The 15260-nt window shown below is 49.0% G+C and overlaps 1 protein-coding gene across 1 annotated transcript in view; it reads left to right on the top strand.

The window, feature by feature from the left end:
- Nucleotides 1–215: 215 nt before the first annotated feature.
- Nucleotides 216–15260, top strand: part of LOC139396704 (centlein-like) — a gene marked incomplete at both ends in the record, with an annotated part of 74067 nt that continues 59022 nt past the window's right edge. Inside the window, 2 exons of the mRNA XM_071143657.1 lie at nucleotides 216–323; nucleotides 10444–10565. Of these exons, the coding sequence (XP_070999758.1) occupies nucleotides 216–323; nucleotides 10444–10565 (230 nt within the window). The remainder of the gene's footprint in view (nucleotides 324–10443; nucleotides 10566–15260) is intronic.

Consider the following 15260-nt stretch of genomic DNA (forward strand, 5'->3'; position numbering starts at 1 on the left):
GTTCTTACTTGCTTGTGTGTGTGTGTATCTGTATGTCTTCACGTAAGGGAAACGTGAAATGAACATATATAATGTGTTATTGGTATTCACACAGCCGTTGTGCAGCTGTTAATTGAGCACTAGTTGTCTCTGTAATGTGATGCTAAAGCCTGCTGAAGCGCGTAGCCGAACCCCCTGCCTCTCTCTCTCTCTGATTTAATGACTACATCCCCCAGAGTGCACCGGTGCAGCTGTCCAGGTCGTTGTCCCCGGCGAGCAGTGTGGAGTCAGGAAGAGGAGTGGAGAAGAGGATTCATGACCTGGAGGAGCTGCTCAGACTGAAGGTACAAACCTCACTGACCTCTACACTACACACTCTCTCTTTGTCTCTCTTTGTCTCTCTCTGTCTCCAACTTTGATGTAATGTCCTTAAAACAAGTCAAAATGAGGCTCAGTAGTGTGTGTGGCCTCCACGTGCCTGTATGACCTCCCTACATCGCCTGGGCATGCTCCTGATGAGGTGGCGGATGGTCTCCTGAGGGATCTCCTCCCAGACCTGGACTAAAGCATCCGCCAACTCCTGGACAGTCTGTGGTGCAACGTGGCGTTGGTGGATGGAGCGAGACATGATGTCCCAGATGTGCTCAATTGGATTCAGGTCTGGGGAACGGGCGGGCCAGTTCATAGCATCAATGCCTTCCTCTTGCAGGAACTGCTGACACACTCCAGCCACATGAGGTCTAGCATGGTCTTGCATTAGGAGGAACCCAGGGCCAACCGCACCAGCATATGGTCTCACAAGGGGTCTGAGGATCTCATCTCGGTACCTAATGCCAGTCAGGCTACCTCTGGCGAGCACATGGAGGGCTGTGCGGCCCCCCAAAGAAATGCCACCCCACACCATGACTGACCCACCGCCAAACCGGTCATGCTGGAGGATGTTGCAGGCAGCAGAATGTTCTCCACGGCGTCTCCAGACTCTGTCACGTCTGTCACATGTGCTCAGTGTGAACCTGCTTTCATCTGTGAAGAGCACAGGGCGCCAGTGGCGAATTTGCCAATCTTGGTGTTCTCTGGCAAATGCCAAACGTCCTGCACGTTGTTGGGCTGTAAGCACAACCCCCACCCTCATGGAGTCTGTTTCTGACTGTTTGAGCAGACACATGCACATTTGTGGCCTGCTGGAGGTCATTTTGCAGGGCTCTGGCAGTGCTCCTCCTGCTCCTCCTTGCACAATGGTGGAGGTAGCTGTCCTGCTGCTGGGTTGTTGCCCTCATACGGCCTCCTCCACGTCTCCTGATGTACTGGCCTGTCTCCTGGTAGCGCCTCCATGCTCTGAACACTACGCTGACAGACACAGCAAACCTTCTTGCCACAGCTCGCGTTGATGTGCCATCCTGGATGAGCTGCACTACCTGAGCCACTTGTGTGGGTTGTAGACTCCGTCTCATGCTACCACTAGAGTGAAAGCACCGCCAGCATTCAAAAGTGACCAAAACATCAGCCAGGAAGCATAGGAACTGAGAAGTGGTCTGTGGTCACCACATGCAGAACCACTCCTTTATTGGGGGTGTCTTGCTAATTGCCTATAATTTCCACCTGTTGTCTATTCCATTTGCACAACAGCATGTGAAATGTATTGTCAATCAGTGTTGCTTCCTAAGTGTAGAGTTTGATTTCACAGAAGTGTGATTGACTTGGAGTTACATTGTGTTGTTTAAGTGTTCCCATTATTTTTTTTGAGAAGTGTATAAATATATTTATATATAAATAAATGGTGGGACCAACAGCAATAATGATAGTAGTAGTGGAAATGGGATTAACATCAACTACAACAACAACAGTGTCAACATGACTGAGTAGACACATGACATGGTATGAAAGAAAGACAAAACAAAACAAGATGGGAAATATTATCAACATTACATTGCATTTTTCACTGGCTGTCCATCAGGTTGTGGCAGGAGGACACATATTTGGCTGCCAAAACTGCACATTTAGGCTTTTCACCCAATAAATATTTGATTTTTTTCTTCATATTTTATAGCTTAAATCTTTTTGTTTTGAATTATAATTTTGGGAAAGGAATATTCTCTTAGGTCTGAGAATTTCTCACAGTGTAATAGGAAATGCAGCTCTCTCTCTCTGTCTCTCTCTGTCTCTCTCTCGGTCTCTCTCTCTCTTTCTCTTGCTCTCTCTCTCTCTTGCTCTCTCTCTCTCTCTCTCTCTCTCTGTCTGTTTCTCTCGCTGTCTCTCTCTCTCTCTTTCTCTCTCTGTCTGTCTTTCTCGCTGTCTTGCTCTCTCTGTTTGCCTCTCTCTCTGTTTGTCTGCCTGTCTCTCTGTTAGTCTCTCTGTCTTTCTGTCTCTGTGTCTGTCTCTCTCTGTCTCTCTGTCTGTCTGTCTCTGTCTGTTTCTCTTTCTGTGTCATTTTCTCTCTCTTTTGAATTCCCTTCTTCCCGTCTCTTTAGTCTTAATTCTGTTTTCTATTCTCTATTTTTCCCCCTGTTCTCTCCCCATTTCCTCTCTCTCTACTCCCTTGTCTCTCCTCTCTCTCCCTCCTCCTAATGCTTTCCAGCACATTGAGTAGTGTGGGTCCAGGTGAGAGGTACCTGTGTTCTGTTTCCTGTGTGTATTGATATGACCTCATTGTCATCATCAGCCCCATTCAGAGACAGACAGGCCGTCATGTGTGAATGTCACTGCTCTGCCGCCAGCCACGACACGCTACTACTGAGAGCTAACGCACCGATAGGACGAGGGAGCGCTGTCACGCATCTGCCTGCGCGGGTCCCTTGCCTCCCATCTCCCATCTCCCCTCAGAGGCCCAGCCAGCCCCCTGGTTCCCCCCTCTCATCAGTGCCTTCTCCTGATGGCTCAATTATGACCGTCTGTAATCACCACTCAGAGAGGTAGTAATGCCTCTGAAAAGGAAATGAAGATGTCACTGGCTGGCTGGCTGGCTGCAGCAGAGTGACTGACTCCCACATGTATGTTCTGACTGACTGCCTCCAGCTTTCAACCACACGTCAGTGTCTGGGTATTGTGTGTCAGACTTGTCTCAACCTGTGACATTCTCAGTCTCGACTCTTAAAAACGATGACGGTCTTTGGTTTTGTAACAACAGAGTATGGCTTTATAGTATTTCAAGACCAGCCGGTGGGTACAGTATCTCTGCAATATGATTGCTGTGTGTTGGAGAGGCCAGCAGGGTGAATTGCTCCTGATAAGAGGTGAGTGGAGGGGATAGCAGACTCTCTCTCTCTGTCTCTCCCTGTGGTCCAGCGTCGGGGAAGGCTGATGGTCTCTAAGGGGCTCAATTGCACCGCTGTTACCGACTGCTTCCTCTCTGACCTTTCCTAACGGTGTGCCACACACTCACACACATACACTGATACATACACACACTGACACACACACACACACACTGATACACACGACCGCTGAGCGTCTGTGTGGGCAATGAAGCAGCAGGAGAGGAGAGGATGCGGCAGGACTTGGACTCTCCCCATAAACCAATCAGCTCCATCGCTCTTTTAACCTTCACACTCTCCTCTGTTCTGCGGTCTCTCTCTCTCTCTCTCCTTTTTATTTCTCTCTTGTGCTATTATTATTTTTCCCCTCTTATTTCTCTCTTCGTCTCTGTTTTTGCCTCTTTCTCTTCTTCCTTGTCTCTCTTTTCTTTCCTCTCGCTCTCAACTTTTCCATTTCAATTCAATTTGCTTTATTGGCATGACGTAACAGTGTACATATTGAAAAAGCTTACTTTGGAGATTTACAATATTAACATAATAAGAATCAAAATTATCAACTTGACAACAGTAACAACAATAACCAAGGGTCAAAATAACCATACATTGAACAATAACCATAAGCATAGAGGACATGTGCAGGTTGGTTGGTCTGTCAGACACTGTCCCTCATCTTATGGCAGGCAGCAATGTAGTGCGCTGCCAACCCACAGCTCTCTGCTTCCTCCTCCAACAGGACAGGTAGCCTACTCTCATCAGAGAGGTCTTTGAAACCTTGAATACGGTTTTCAAATTTGGGGAAATAACACTCTAATTGTTTTATATTTTTTACATTTTGTCAGGAAATGCAGCTCTGTCTCAGGTTCTGCTGTGGGGCAGTGGTTGCACAGCCTTTCCTCTACAGGGAGACAGATAGCACTGAATTTTGCTTTGTGCTTGTGTTTCCCAATAAGAAATGTAGTTTTGTTTTGACTGTGTTGTAATTTGTTTTATTCTGATTGATTGGATCTTCTGGTCCTGAGGCTTCAGTGTGTTAGTAGAACAGGTTTTTGAACTCAGCCCCAGGGCCAGCTGGATGAGGGGACTGAGGCTTCAGTGTGTTAGTAGAACAGGTTTTTGAACTCAGCCCCAGGGCCAGCTGGATGAGGGGACTGAGGCTTCAGTGTGCTAGTAGAACAGGTTAGTGAACTCAGCCCTAGGGCCAGCTGGATGAGGGGACTGAGGCTTCAGTGTGTTAGTAGAACAGGTTTTTGAACTCAGCCCCAGGGCCAGCTGGATGAGGGGACTGAGGCTTCAGTGTGTTAGTAGAACAGGTTAGTGAACTCAGCCCCAGGACCAGCTGGATGAGGGGACTGAGGCTTCAGTGTGTTAGTAGAACAGGTTTGTGAACTCAGCCCCAGGGCCAGCTGGATGAGGGGACTGAGGCTTCAGTGTGTTAGTAGAACAGGTTAGTGAACTCAGCCCCAGGACCAGCTGGATGAGGGGACTGAGGCTTCAGTGTGTTAGTAGAAATGGTTAGTGAACTCAGACCCAGGACCAGCTGGAGGAGGGGACTGAGGCTTCAGTGTGTTAGTAGAACAGGTTTGTGAACTCAGCCCCAGGACCAGCTGGATGAGGGGACTGAGGCTTCAGTGTGTTAGTAGAACAGGTTTGTGAACTCAGCCCCAGGACCAGCTGGATGAGGGGACTGAGGCTTCAGTGTGTTAGTAGAACAGGTTAGTGAACTCAGACCCAGGACCAGCTGGAGGAGGGGACTGAGGCTTCAGTGTGTTAGTAGAACAGGTTAGTGAACTCAGCCGCAGGACCAGCTGGAGGAGGGGACTGAGGCTTCAGTGTGTTAGTAGAACAGGTTAGTGAACTCAGCCCCAGGACCAGCTGGAGGAGGGGACTGAGGCTTCAGTGTGTTAGTAGAACAGGTTAGTGAACTCAGCCCCAGGACCAGCTGGATGAGGGGACTGAGGCTTCAGTGTGTTAGTAGAACAGGTTAGTGAACTCAGCCCCAGGACCAGCTGGATGAGGGAACTGAGGCTTCAGTGTGTTAGTAGAACAGGTTTGTGAACTCAGCCCCAGGGCCAGCTGGATGAGGGGACTGAGGCTTCAGTGTGTTAGTAGAACAGGTTAGTGAACTCAGCCCCAGGACCAGCTGGATGAGGGGACTGAGGCTTCAGTGTGTTAGTAGAAATGGTTAGTGAACTCAGACCCAGGACCAGCTGGAGGAGGGGACTGAGGCTTCAGTGTGTTAGTAGAACAGGTTTGTGAACTCAGCCCCAGGACCAGCTGGATGAGGGGACTGAGGCTTCAGTGTGTTAGTAGAACAGGTTTGTGAACTCAGCCCCAGGACCAGCTGGATGAGGGGACTGAGGCTTCAGTGTGTTAGTAGAACAGGTTAGTGAACTCAGACCCAGGACCAGCTGGAGGAGGGGACTGAGGCTTCAGTGTGTTAGTAGAACAGGTTAGTGAACTCAGCCGCAGGACCAGCTGGAGGAGGGGACTGAGGCTTCAGTGTGTTAGTAGAACAGGTTAGTGAACTCAGCCCCAGGACCAGCTGGAGGAGGGGACTGAGGCTTCAGTGTGTTAGTAGAACAGGTTAGTGAACTCAGCCCCAGGACCAGCTGGATGAGGGGACTGAGGCTTCAGTGTGTTAGTAGAACAGGTTAGTGAACTCAGCCCCAGGACCAGCTGGAGGAGGGGACTTTTATCTTTGCTCAGCTTTTGATTTGTTATTATTAGTTGATATTGGCCTAATTCTGCCCTGCATGCATTGTTTGTAGTTTTCCTCTGGACATGTATGAGAATCTTACAGAACTCTGCATGCAGGGTTTCAATGGGGTGTTTGTCCCATTTGGTGAAATCTTGTTTTGGCATGAAGTGCAATTGGTTCATTGATACATTCAATTAGTTTTAGCCAAATTTGAATAGGTATTTCAATTTGAATTAGTTTTTTAATGGTGTAGAAGGCCCTACGTGCTTTCTCTCTCAGTTCATTCACCGCCTCATTAAGGTGTCCAGTTGAGCTTATTTTTAATAAGAAATTGTAGTGTGTGCAGTACTCTATATATTTTGTACTTATTGAGAACTTTGGTCTAATTCCCTGAGATCTGGATCTTCTCTGGAAAATCCTCTTTCTCTCTCTGTCTCTCTCTCTGTCTGTCTCTGTCTCTCTCGGTCTGTCTCTGTCTCTCTCGGTCTGTCTCTGTCTCTCTCGCTCTCTCTGTCTTTCTCTGTCTCTCTCTCTTTCTCTCTGTCTCTTTCTCTGTCTCTCTCTGTCTCTCTCTCTCTCTCTCTCTCTCTCTCTCTCTCTTCCCCCCCGTCCACTAGAGATATATGGAGGTCATGTCTCTTTACTCAGCCAGGGATATTAGCAGTTATTTTGGTGTCAGGTCTAAAGTGTCCCTATTACATCACATACTAGACAGACACTCAGCCTGATGCTAATGGCTCATGATACGCATGGCTGTGTTATTTAATGGTACCATTTACATGTCTGTAGTGCGGACTGAGGGGCGTTTAACAGAGTTGTGTGTGTGTGTTTTTGGTTTTACTGTCCCTGTGGGGACCAGAAGTCCTCACAAGGATAGTAAAACAAAGAAAACTTGCACAAGTAGGGCCATTTCGCCAGTCCCCACAAGGAAAAAGGCTGGTTTAGTCTTAGGGGTTAGGTTTAGGGTTACAGTTAGGGTTAGGAGTTAGGTTTAGGAATAGGGGTTAGGGTTAGGAGTTAGGTTTAGGAATAGAGGTTAGGTTTAGGGTTACAGTTAGGGTTAGGAGTTAGGTTTAGGAATAGGGGTTAGGTTTAGGAATAGGGGTTAGGTTTAGGAATAGGGGTTAGGTTTAGGAATAGGGGTTAGGTTTAGGGTTACAGTTAGGGTTAGGAGTTAGGTTTAGGGTTACAGTTAGGGTTAAGAGTTAGGTTTAGGAATAGGGGTTAGGTTTAGGGTTACAGTTAGGATTAGGAGTTAGGTTTAGGAATAGGGGTTAGGTTTAGGGTTAGGGTTAGGAGTTAGGTTTAGGAATAGGGGTTAGGTTTAGGGTTAGGGTTAGGAGTTAGGTTTAGGAATAGGGGGTTAGGTTTAGGGTTACAGTTAGGGTTAGGAGTTAGGTTTAGGGTTACAGTTAGGGTTAGGAGTTAGGAGTTAGGTTTAGGAATAGGGGGTTAGGTTTAGGGTTACAGTTAGGGTTAGGAGTTAGGTTTAGGGTTACAGTTAGGGTTAGGAGTTAGGAGTTAGGTTTAGGAATAGGGGGTTAGGTTTAGGGTTACAGTTAGGGTTAGGAGTTAGGTTTAGGAATAGGGGGTTAGGTTTAGGGTTACAGTTAGGGTTAGGAGTTAGGTTTAGGAATAGGGGGTTAGGTTTAGGGTTAAGAGTTAGGTTTAGGAATAGGGGTTAGGTTTAGGGTTACAGTTAGGGTTAGGAGTTAGGTTTAGGAATAGGGGGTTAGGTTTAGGGTTACAGTTAGGGTTAGGAGTTAGGTTTAGGAATAGGGGGTTAGGTTTAGGGTTACAGTTAGGGTTAGGAGTTAGGTTTAGGAATAGGGGGTTAGGTTTAGGGTTACAGTTAGGGTTAGGAGTTAGGTTTAGGAATAGGGGTTAGGTTTAGGGTTACAGTTAGGGTTAGGAGTTAGGTTTAGGAATAGGGGTTAGGTTTACGAATAGGGGTTAGGTTTAGGGTTAGGGTTAGGAGTTAGGTTTAGGAATAGGGGTTAGGTTTAGGGTTAGGGTTAGGAGTTAGGTTTAGGAATAGGAGTTAGGTTTAGGAATAGGGGTTAGGGTTTAGGGTTAGGAGTTAGGTTTAGGAATAGGGGTTAGGTGTAGGGTTAGGGTTAGGAGTTAGGTTTAGGAATAGGAGTTAGGTTTAGGTTTAGGGTTAGGGTTAGGAGTTAGGTTTAGGAATAGGAGTTAGGTTTAGGAATAGGGTTTAGGGTTAGGGTTAGGAGTTAGGTTTAGGAATAGGGTTTAGGGTTAGGGTTAGGAGTTAGGTTTAGGAATAGGAGTTAGGTTTAGGAATAGGGGTTTGGGTTTAGGGTTAGGAGTTAGGTTTAGGAATAGGGGTTAGGTTTAGGGTTAGGGTTAGGAGTTAGGTTTAGGAATAGGAGTTAGGTTTAGGAATAGGGGTTTGGGTTTAGGTTTAGGAATAGGAGTTAGGTTTAGGAATAGGGGTTAGGTTTAGGGTTAGGGTTAGGAGTTAGGTTTAGGAATAGGAGTTAGGTTTAGGAATAGGGGTTTGGGTTTAGGTTTAGGAATAGGAGTTAGGTTTAGGAATAGGGGTTTGGGTTTAGGTTTAGGAATAGGAGTTAGGTTTAGGAATAGGGGTTTGGGTTTAGGGTTAGGGTTAGGAGTTAGGTTTAGGGTTAGGGTTTAGGGTTAGGGGAAATAGGATTTTGAATGGGAATGAATTGTTTGGTCCCCACAAAGATAGTAAAACAAACGTGCGCCCAGTGGATGTCACTGACCCCATTATATTGGGAACACAATTTATACTGTGTCCCCAGTGTGATTTTATCAGTTAAATGCTGAATTGGACTGAACAGTAGGGGATCCTAACAAACCGTTTTTATTTATTTCTTTTTTTTTGTACGAACGTGCCACTTCCAAGACAAGTAAACAACAGCACGGTCTCTCTCTGAGGTCTGAGAGACACCAAATTATTTTTCAGCTTGAGAACATACATGCTGGATGATTAGGGTCTGGGACCAGTGTACCCAGAGCAGGCTGTGTGTTGTGTTATGGAGTATTGATTGCTGGTGGTGGGGTTGAAGTGTGATCTGCGATGACCAGGGTTGGGGCCGGGGCCCAGTGGGAGCTCTAAGGGGCCTGGGAAGCAATGATGTGGCTAATGCCCTGCCACTCCGACCAGAGCCCCTCTGCAATCAATCAGTCAGGACTCTCTCTCTGTGTGTGTGTCTGGTTCTCTCTCTCCTTTCATTAGAGGCAGAAACCCAGGCTGCGTTTGTTTGGGGGCTTTGTGTTGTAAAAGCAGCCCGTGTAACGGAAGTCCTCTGTGAATATCTCTCACCAGTACACAAAAATACATACTTGTCACATCGGTGGAGTGTGAGAGAAAGTGTGTGTGTGTCTGTCTCTGAGTGTTTGTGTGTGTGTGTGCGTCCATGTGTGTGCTGCCGCTCCCGCTCCTCTCTGTTCTCTTTGTCCTTGTTAATAATAACAGGGTTCAGAGCTCACATTTCCCTCTCTGCAGGGCAGCCGTGTCATATCAGCAGTAAACAAGCTCTTCCCTTCAAAAGGCGCTCGACGAGAAGTCTCCCCAGCCCTGCCTGGCCACTCAAGCAGAAACCTGCTCTGCTCCCTTTCTCTTTCTCTCTCTCTCTTATTCTTTCTCTCTTTCTGTCTCTCTCCTCTTCTCCCTCCCGAGCCCGAGCCTGCCTGTTTTAAAGTGTTTTCTTCTTCCACTCTGTTAAGGTCAGAGTAGCAGAGGCGTTCCTGTCAGGAACATCTAGATGTTCTCCTCCTTCTCTCCGCTGAAAGTCCCACGTTGTAATCTTTTCTTTTTTTAAATTGTCAGTCATTGCCGCCCCAATTGGGTGGTGACCCCAGTCAATGACCAGTACCCCGCTGAGGGGAGAGGGGGTGGAGGAGGGGGGAGGGTAGTGTGAAGAAGGTTCAAAGTGCTCTCTCTCCCGGTTGACTTGACCATATTAATGCTGTACCTGTAACGAACCTCGGATGCTGGAGGAACACTTGTCAGAGAGAAGGAGAGGAACTGCAATGTCAGAGAGAGGTGATGCTTCCTCAGTAATGGAGCACATATTTGTTATAGCTACATGTTACAGTAACAAGAGTTATATCTGACCTGAGGGGTGTACAGCAGTGGAGGCTGGTGGGACGAGCTATATGAGGACTGTAATGGCTGGAAAGGAATGAAGGGGCCAGTGTCAAAAGATGTTTCCTTGTGTTTGATATCGTTCCATTTATTCCATACCAGCCATTACAATGATCCCATCCTCCTATAGCTCCTCCCGCCAGCCTCCACTGGTGTACAGTTCCGTACTAGACTGACACTGTCAGTAATGAAATTATTTACACTGTTTCTAGGTCCATTTTCTATCTTTTGGAAATACACTGCTCTCAATGTAAGATTTAAGTCATTCTATCATTTCAGATAGATTTGTCATCACTCCCAACCCCTGATTTCCCTGTGCAGTACATGTGTGAAGTGGCCACATTGTGTAACGTAACCTCCTGTATGTCTCTGGCCGGCAGACGGACGAGAACGAGGAGCTGCGGAGGGCCCATGAGAAACGCCATGAGCGCCTGCGTCTCGTCCAGACCAACTACCGGACGGTCAAAGACCAGCTCCGAGAGGTGGAGGACGCACAGGGCCTGTGAGTACCCTACTAGAAGTAGAATTCAATATTCTACTATACTAGAATTCTATTTCTATGGTACCACTTCCACCCAGAGGCAGACCGACGTTCTGGTATAGAGTGGCAGGTGACACCTCCACCCAGCCGCAGACCGACGTTCTGGTATAGAGTGGCAGGTGACACACTTCCCCCCAGCGGCAGACCGACGTTCTGGTATAGAGTGGCAGGTGACACACTTCCCCCCAGAGTCAGACCGACGTTCTGGTGTAGAGTGGCAGGTGACACACCTCTACCCAGAGGCAGACTGACGTTCTGGTATAGAGTGGCAGGTGACACCTCCACCCAGCCTCAGACCGACGTTCTGGTATAGAGTGGCAGGTGACACTTCCACACAGCCTCAGACCGACGTTCTGGTATAGAGTGGCAGGTGACACACTTCCACCCAGAGGCAGACCGACGTTCTGGTATAGAGTGGCAGGTGACACACTTCCCCCCAGCGGCAGACCGACGTTCTTGTATAGAGTGGCAGGTGACACTTCCACCCAGCCGCAGACCGACGTTCTGGTATAGAGTGGCAGGTGACACACTTCCACCCAGAGGCAGACCGACGTTCTGGTGTAGAGTGGCAGGTGACACACTTCTACCCAGAGGCAGACTGACGTTCTGGTATAAAGTGGCAGGTGACACACTTCTACCCAGGGGCAGACCGACGTTCTGGTATAGAGTGGCAGGTGACACACTTCTACCCAGAGGCAGACCGACGTTCTGGTATAGAGTGGCAGGTGACACACTTCTACCCAGAGGCAGACCGACGTTCTGGTATAGAGTGGCAGGTGACACCTCCACCCAGCGGCAGACCGACGTTCTGGTATAGAGTGGCAGGTGACACACTTCCCCCCCAGCGGCAGACCGACGTTCTGGTATAGAGTGGCAGGTGACACCTCCACCCAGCCTCAGACGATGTTCTGGTATAGAGTGGCAGGTGACACTTCCACACAGCCTCAGACCGACGTTCTGGTATAGAGTGGCAGGTGACACACTTCCACCCAGAGGCAGACCGACGTTCTGGTATAGAGTGGCAGGTGACACTTCCACCCAGCGGCAGACCGACGTTCTGGTGTAGAGTGGCAGGTGACACTTCCACCCAGTGGCAGATCGACGTTCTGGTATAGAGTGGCAGGTGACACTTCCACCCAGCGGCAGACCGACGTTCTGGTGTAGAGTGGCAGGTGACACACTTCTCCCCAGCGGCAGACTGACGTTCTGGTATAGAGTGGCAGGTGACACTTCCACCCAGCGGCAGACCGACGTTCTGGTTTAGAGTGGCAGGTGACACACTTCCACCCAGCGGCAGACCGACGTTCTGGTATAGAGTGGCAGGTGACACACTTCCACCCAGAGGCAGACCGACGTTCTGGTATAGAGTGGCAGGTGACACACTTCCCCCCAGCGGCAGACCGACGTTCTGGTGTAGAGTGGCAGGTGACACACTTCCCCCCAGCGGCAGACCGACGTTCTGGTATAGAGTGGCAGGTGACACACTTCCACCCAGTGGCAGACCGACGTTCTGGTGTAGAGTGGCAGGTGACACTTCCACCCAGTGGCAGACCGACGTTCTGGTATAGAGTGGCAGGTGACACTTCCACCCAGCGGCAGACCGACGTTCTGGTATAGAGTGGCAGGTGACACACTTTCACCCAGAGGCAGACTGACGTTCTGGTATAGAGTGGCAGGTGACACCTCCACCCAGCCTCAGACCGACGTTCTGGTATAGAGTGGCAGGTGACACACTTCTACCCTGAGGCAGACCGACGTTCTGGTATAGAGTGGCAGGTGACACACTTCCACCCAGAGGCAGACTGACGTTCTGGTATAGAGTGGCAGGTGACACCTCCACCCAGCCTCAGACCGACGTTCTGGTATAGAGTGGCAGGTGACACACTTCTACCCTGAGGCAGACCGACGTTCTGGTATAGAGTGGCAGGTGACACACTTCCACCCAGAGGCAGACTGACGTTCTGGTATAGAGTGGCAGGTGACACCTCCACCCAGCCTCAGACCGACGTTCTGGTATAGAGTGGCAGGTGACACACTTCTACCCTGAGGCAGACCGACGTTCTGGTATAGAGTGGCAGGTGACACACTTCCACCCAGCGGCAGACCGACGTTCTGGTATAGAGTGGCAGGTGACACACTTCCCCCCAGCGGCAGACCGACGTTCTGGTATGGAGTGGCAGGTGACACTTCCCACCCAGCGGCAGACCGACGTTCTGGTGTAGAGTGGCAGGTGACACACTTCCACCCAGCGGCAAACCGACGTTCTGGTATAGAGTGGCAGGTGACACTTCCACCCAGCGGCAGACCAACGTTCTGGTATAGAGTGGCAGGTGACACACTTCCACCCAGCGGCAGACCGACGTTCTGGTATAGAGTGGCAGGTGACACACTTCCCCCCAGCGGCAGACCGACGTTCTGGTATGGAGTGGCAGGTGACACTTCCCACCCAGCGGCAGACCGACGTTCTGGTGTAGAGTGGCAGGTGACACACTTCCACCCAGCGGCAAACCGACGTTCTGGTATAGAGTGGCAGGTGACACTTCCACCCAGCGGCAGACCGACGTTCTGGTATAGAGTGGCAGGTGACACACTTCCACACAGTGGTGCCGACCAGAGACGTGCTCTGTCTTTTCACATTATTCCAGGAACTATTAGGAATGTGTAACCAAGCCAGCACAGACTGTTTTTAAATCCTGGATTTTATCAGCTCAAACCATGTCGCAATCCGTTCCCTTTAGCCTGGAGTTAATATGAACTTGCCTTGGGGAGTGTTTAAAGGCACGTAACTCCTCTTTCTTTAGTTAAGCCCTTCTGAACCCTCTGGAACACATCAGAACCCAACTGAAACTCTCTCAAATACTCCCATGACCTTTACTCTTTATGTTACATGTCATCACCTGACCTACTGTGTGGAGGATTACACCTTTACCTTTGAAAAAGCTTCACGGCTTTTAAGAGAATCAATTTCGTTGCTTAGCGTTTGAGTCGCTGTGCGTGTCTTTGTTTCTCTCTCTGTCTCTCTCTCTCCTTCTTCCCCTGGCATCAATTAGGACTTGAGGGCAGGAGGCTGAAGGTGTCCGTTATAGAGGGGACAGGGTGTCTGAGAAACTCCTGGGGAGGGACGGGGGGGACGAGGTGGAGAGGGGGTGATTTCCTCTTCCGATCCCCTTGGTTTGATCTAGATTAAAACCACGGGCTTTTCACACAAAGAGGGCAAATGTCATTAACGTGACACACACACGTTCTCCCTCTTTCTGACTTCCTCCCCCAAAGCTTCAGGCAGCGAGGAGAACCTTTTAAAACACTAACTAATGGAAGCGTATGTGGGGTTGGTATCCACACGGGACCGACGTGTTGACCCTGTCAGCTGTTTTCTCCCCGGGTTAATTAAAGAAAACAGCGGCTGCAACGTGAGGCCGTGTGAAAGTAGAGCGCGCGGGTATTCACCATCCACCACCTCCCCGCCGTTCGGCGAGGAGCAGCTCAGCGCAGCACGGAACAAAGACAGGCAGACAGAGACAGCGTGTGACAGACAGAGAGAACGAAGAGAACATCACTTGGAAACAACACCATTTGTGCCCTTCTGTACATTTTAGCAGGTTATCAAGAAAGTGTGGTGTGTGTGGTTGTCTCCTTGTTGTTGGAGGATCTTGATGAAAACGAGGGCACACTTTGCTAGCAGGGAAAAAAAAGGTCTGTCTGATATTTTTCTCAGTTTGTAACCTCTTGTGGCAATAAGTTATATTAAAAAGTTACCATTTTATAAAGCGTTATAAACGTTTTTTATAAACGTTATAAAGCAGTTTTGTTGCAAACAGGGAATTGGTGACTCATAATACACAATCAACCAGTACGCCATCAGACTGACCTGTCACCTGCATATTGGCATCATCATTTGACAGGAGACAGAATTGACACGATATGCAGCTTTGCCCTTTTCATCCTCAGCCTTTGATGGCGCCACCCAGGCAGCCCCTCAGCCTTATGATCGTTGGCATTCACTTGGATGGGTTAACCCCTCATATCCATCCTTAAATAGTCCCAAACCCAGTGGGGGTAATGCCAGTCTGAACGGGGAGACAATGGAGAAACCACTTAAACACTACCCCTGTTAGAGCCGTGGAATCAGGCCTAACAAGTCAGGGGGGAAAACGTTGACTCTCATTGCATTTTGGGCTTGTTAGGGATTTCCCAGTTGCCTCCACGCTGTGTTGATTGTTTTCTGGGAAAGTGGTGGGGGTGGGGAGGGGCTTCTTTTATGCCCTCCCTTTGTGTGTTAGACTGAAAGGGGGGGGAGGGGGGGTGTAAACTGTTCTGAAGACCACCTCTACCTGCCTCTTATTCTGTAGTCTGGAGTTTAAATTGAATCGACCACCTCCTCCCCCCCATTATGACAGGTGAAACCATTAGCATTAGTAGCATACCTCTTCAGCATGTTGCTGCTGCCACCCTCACACTCATCTTGTTTCTCTCTCCAGGAGAGTGACTTATTGAGTGACTCAGTTATTATTGGTGCTCTATGGGTCTGGGTTGATGTGCAGTGGCTGTTTCCCAAATGGCACCCTATTCCCTATAGTTCAGGCTCTGGTTAAAAGTAGTGCACTATTTTGAGAATACCGTTCCATTTCAGACAGCCAGTGTGTGTGGGTGGAGTGG

Source organism: Oncorhynchus clarkii, unplaced genomic scaffold (genome assembly GCF_045791955.1).
Source record: "Oncorhynchus clarkii lewisi isolate Uvic-CL-2024 unplaced genomic scaffold, UVic_Ocla_1.0 unplaced_contig_9634_pilon_pilon, whole genome shotgun sequence".
Classification (NCBI taxonomy): domain Eukaryota; kingdom Metazoa; phylum Chordata; class Actinopteri; order Salmoniformes; family Salmonidae; genus Oncorhynchus; species Oncorhynchus clarkii.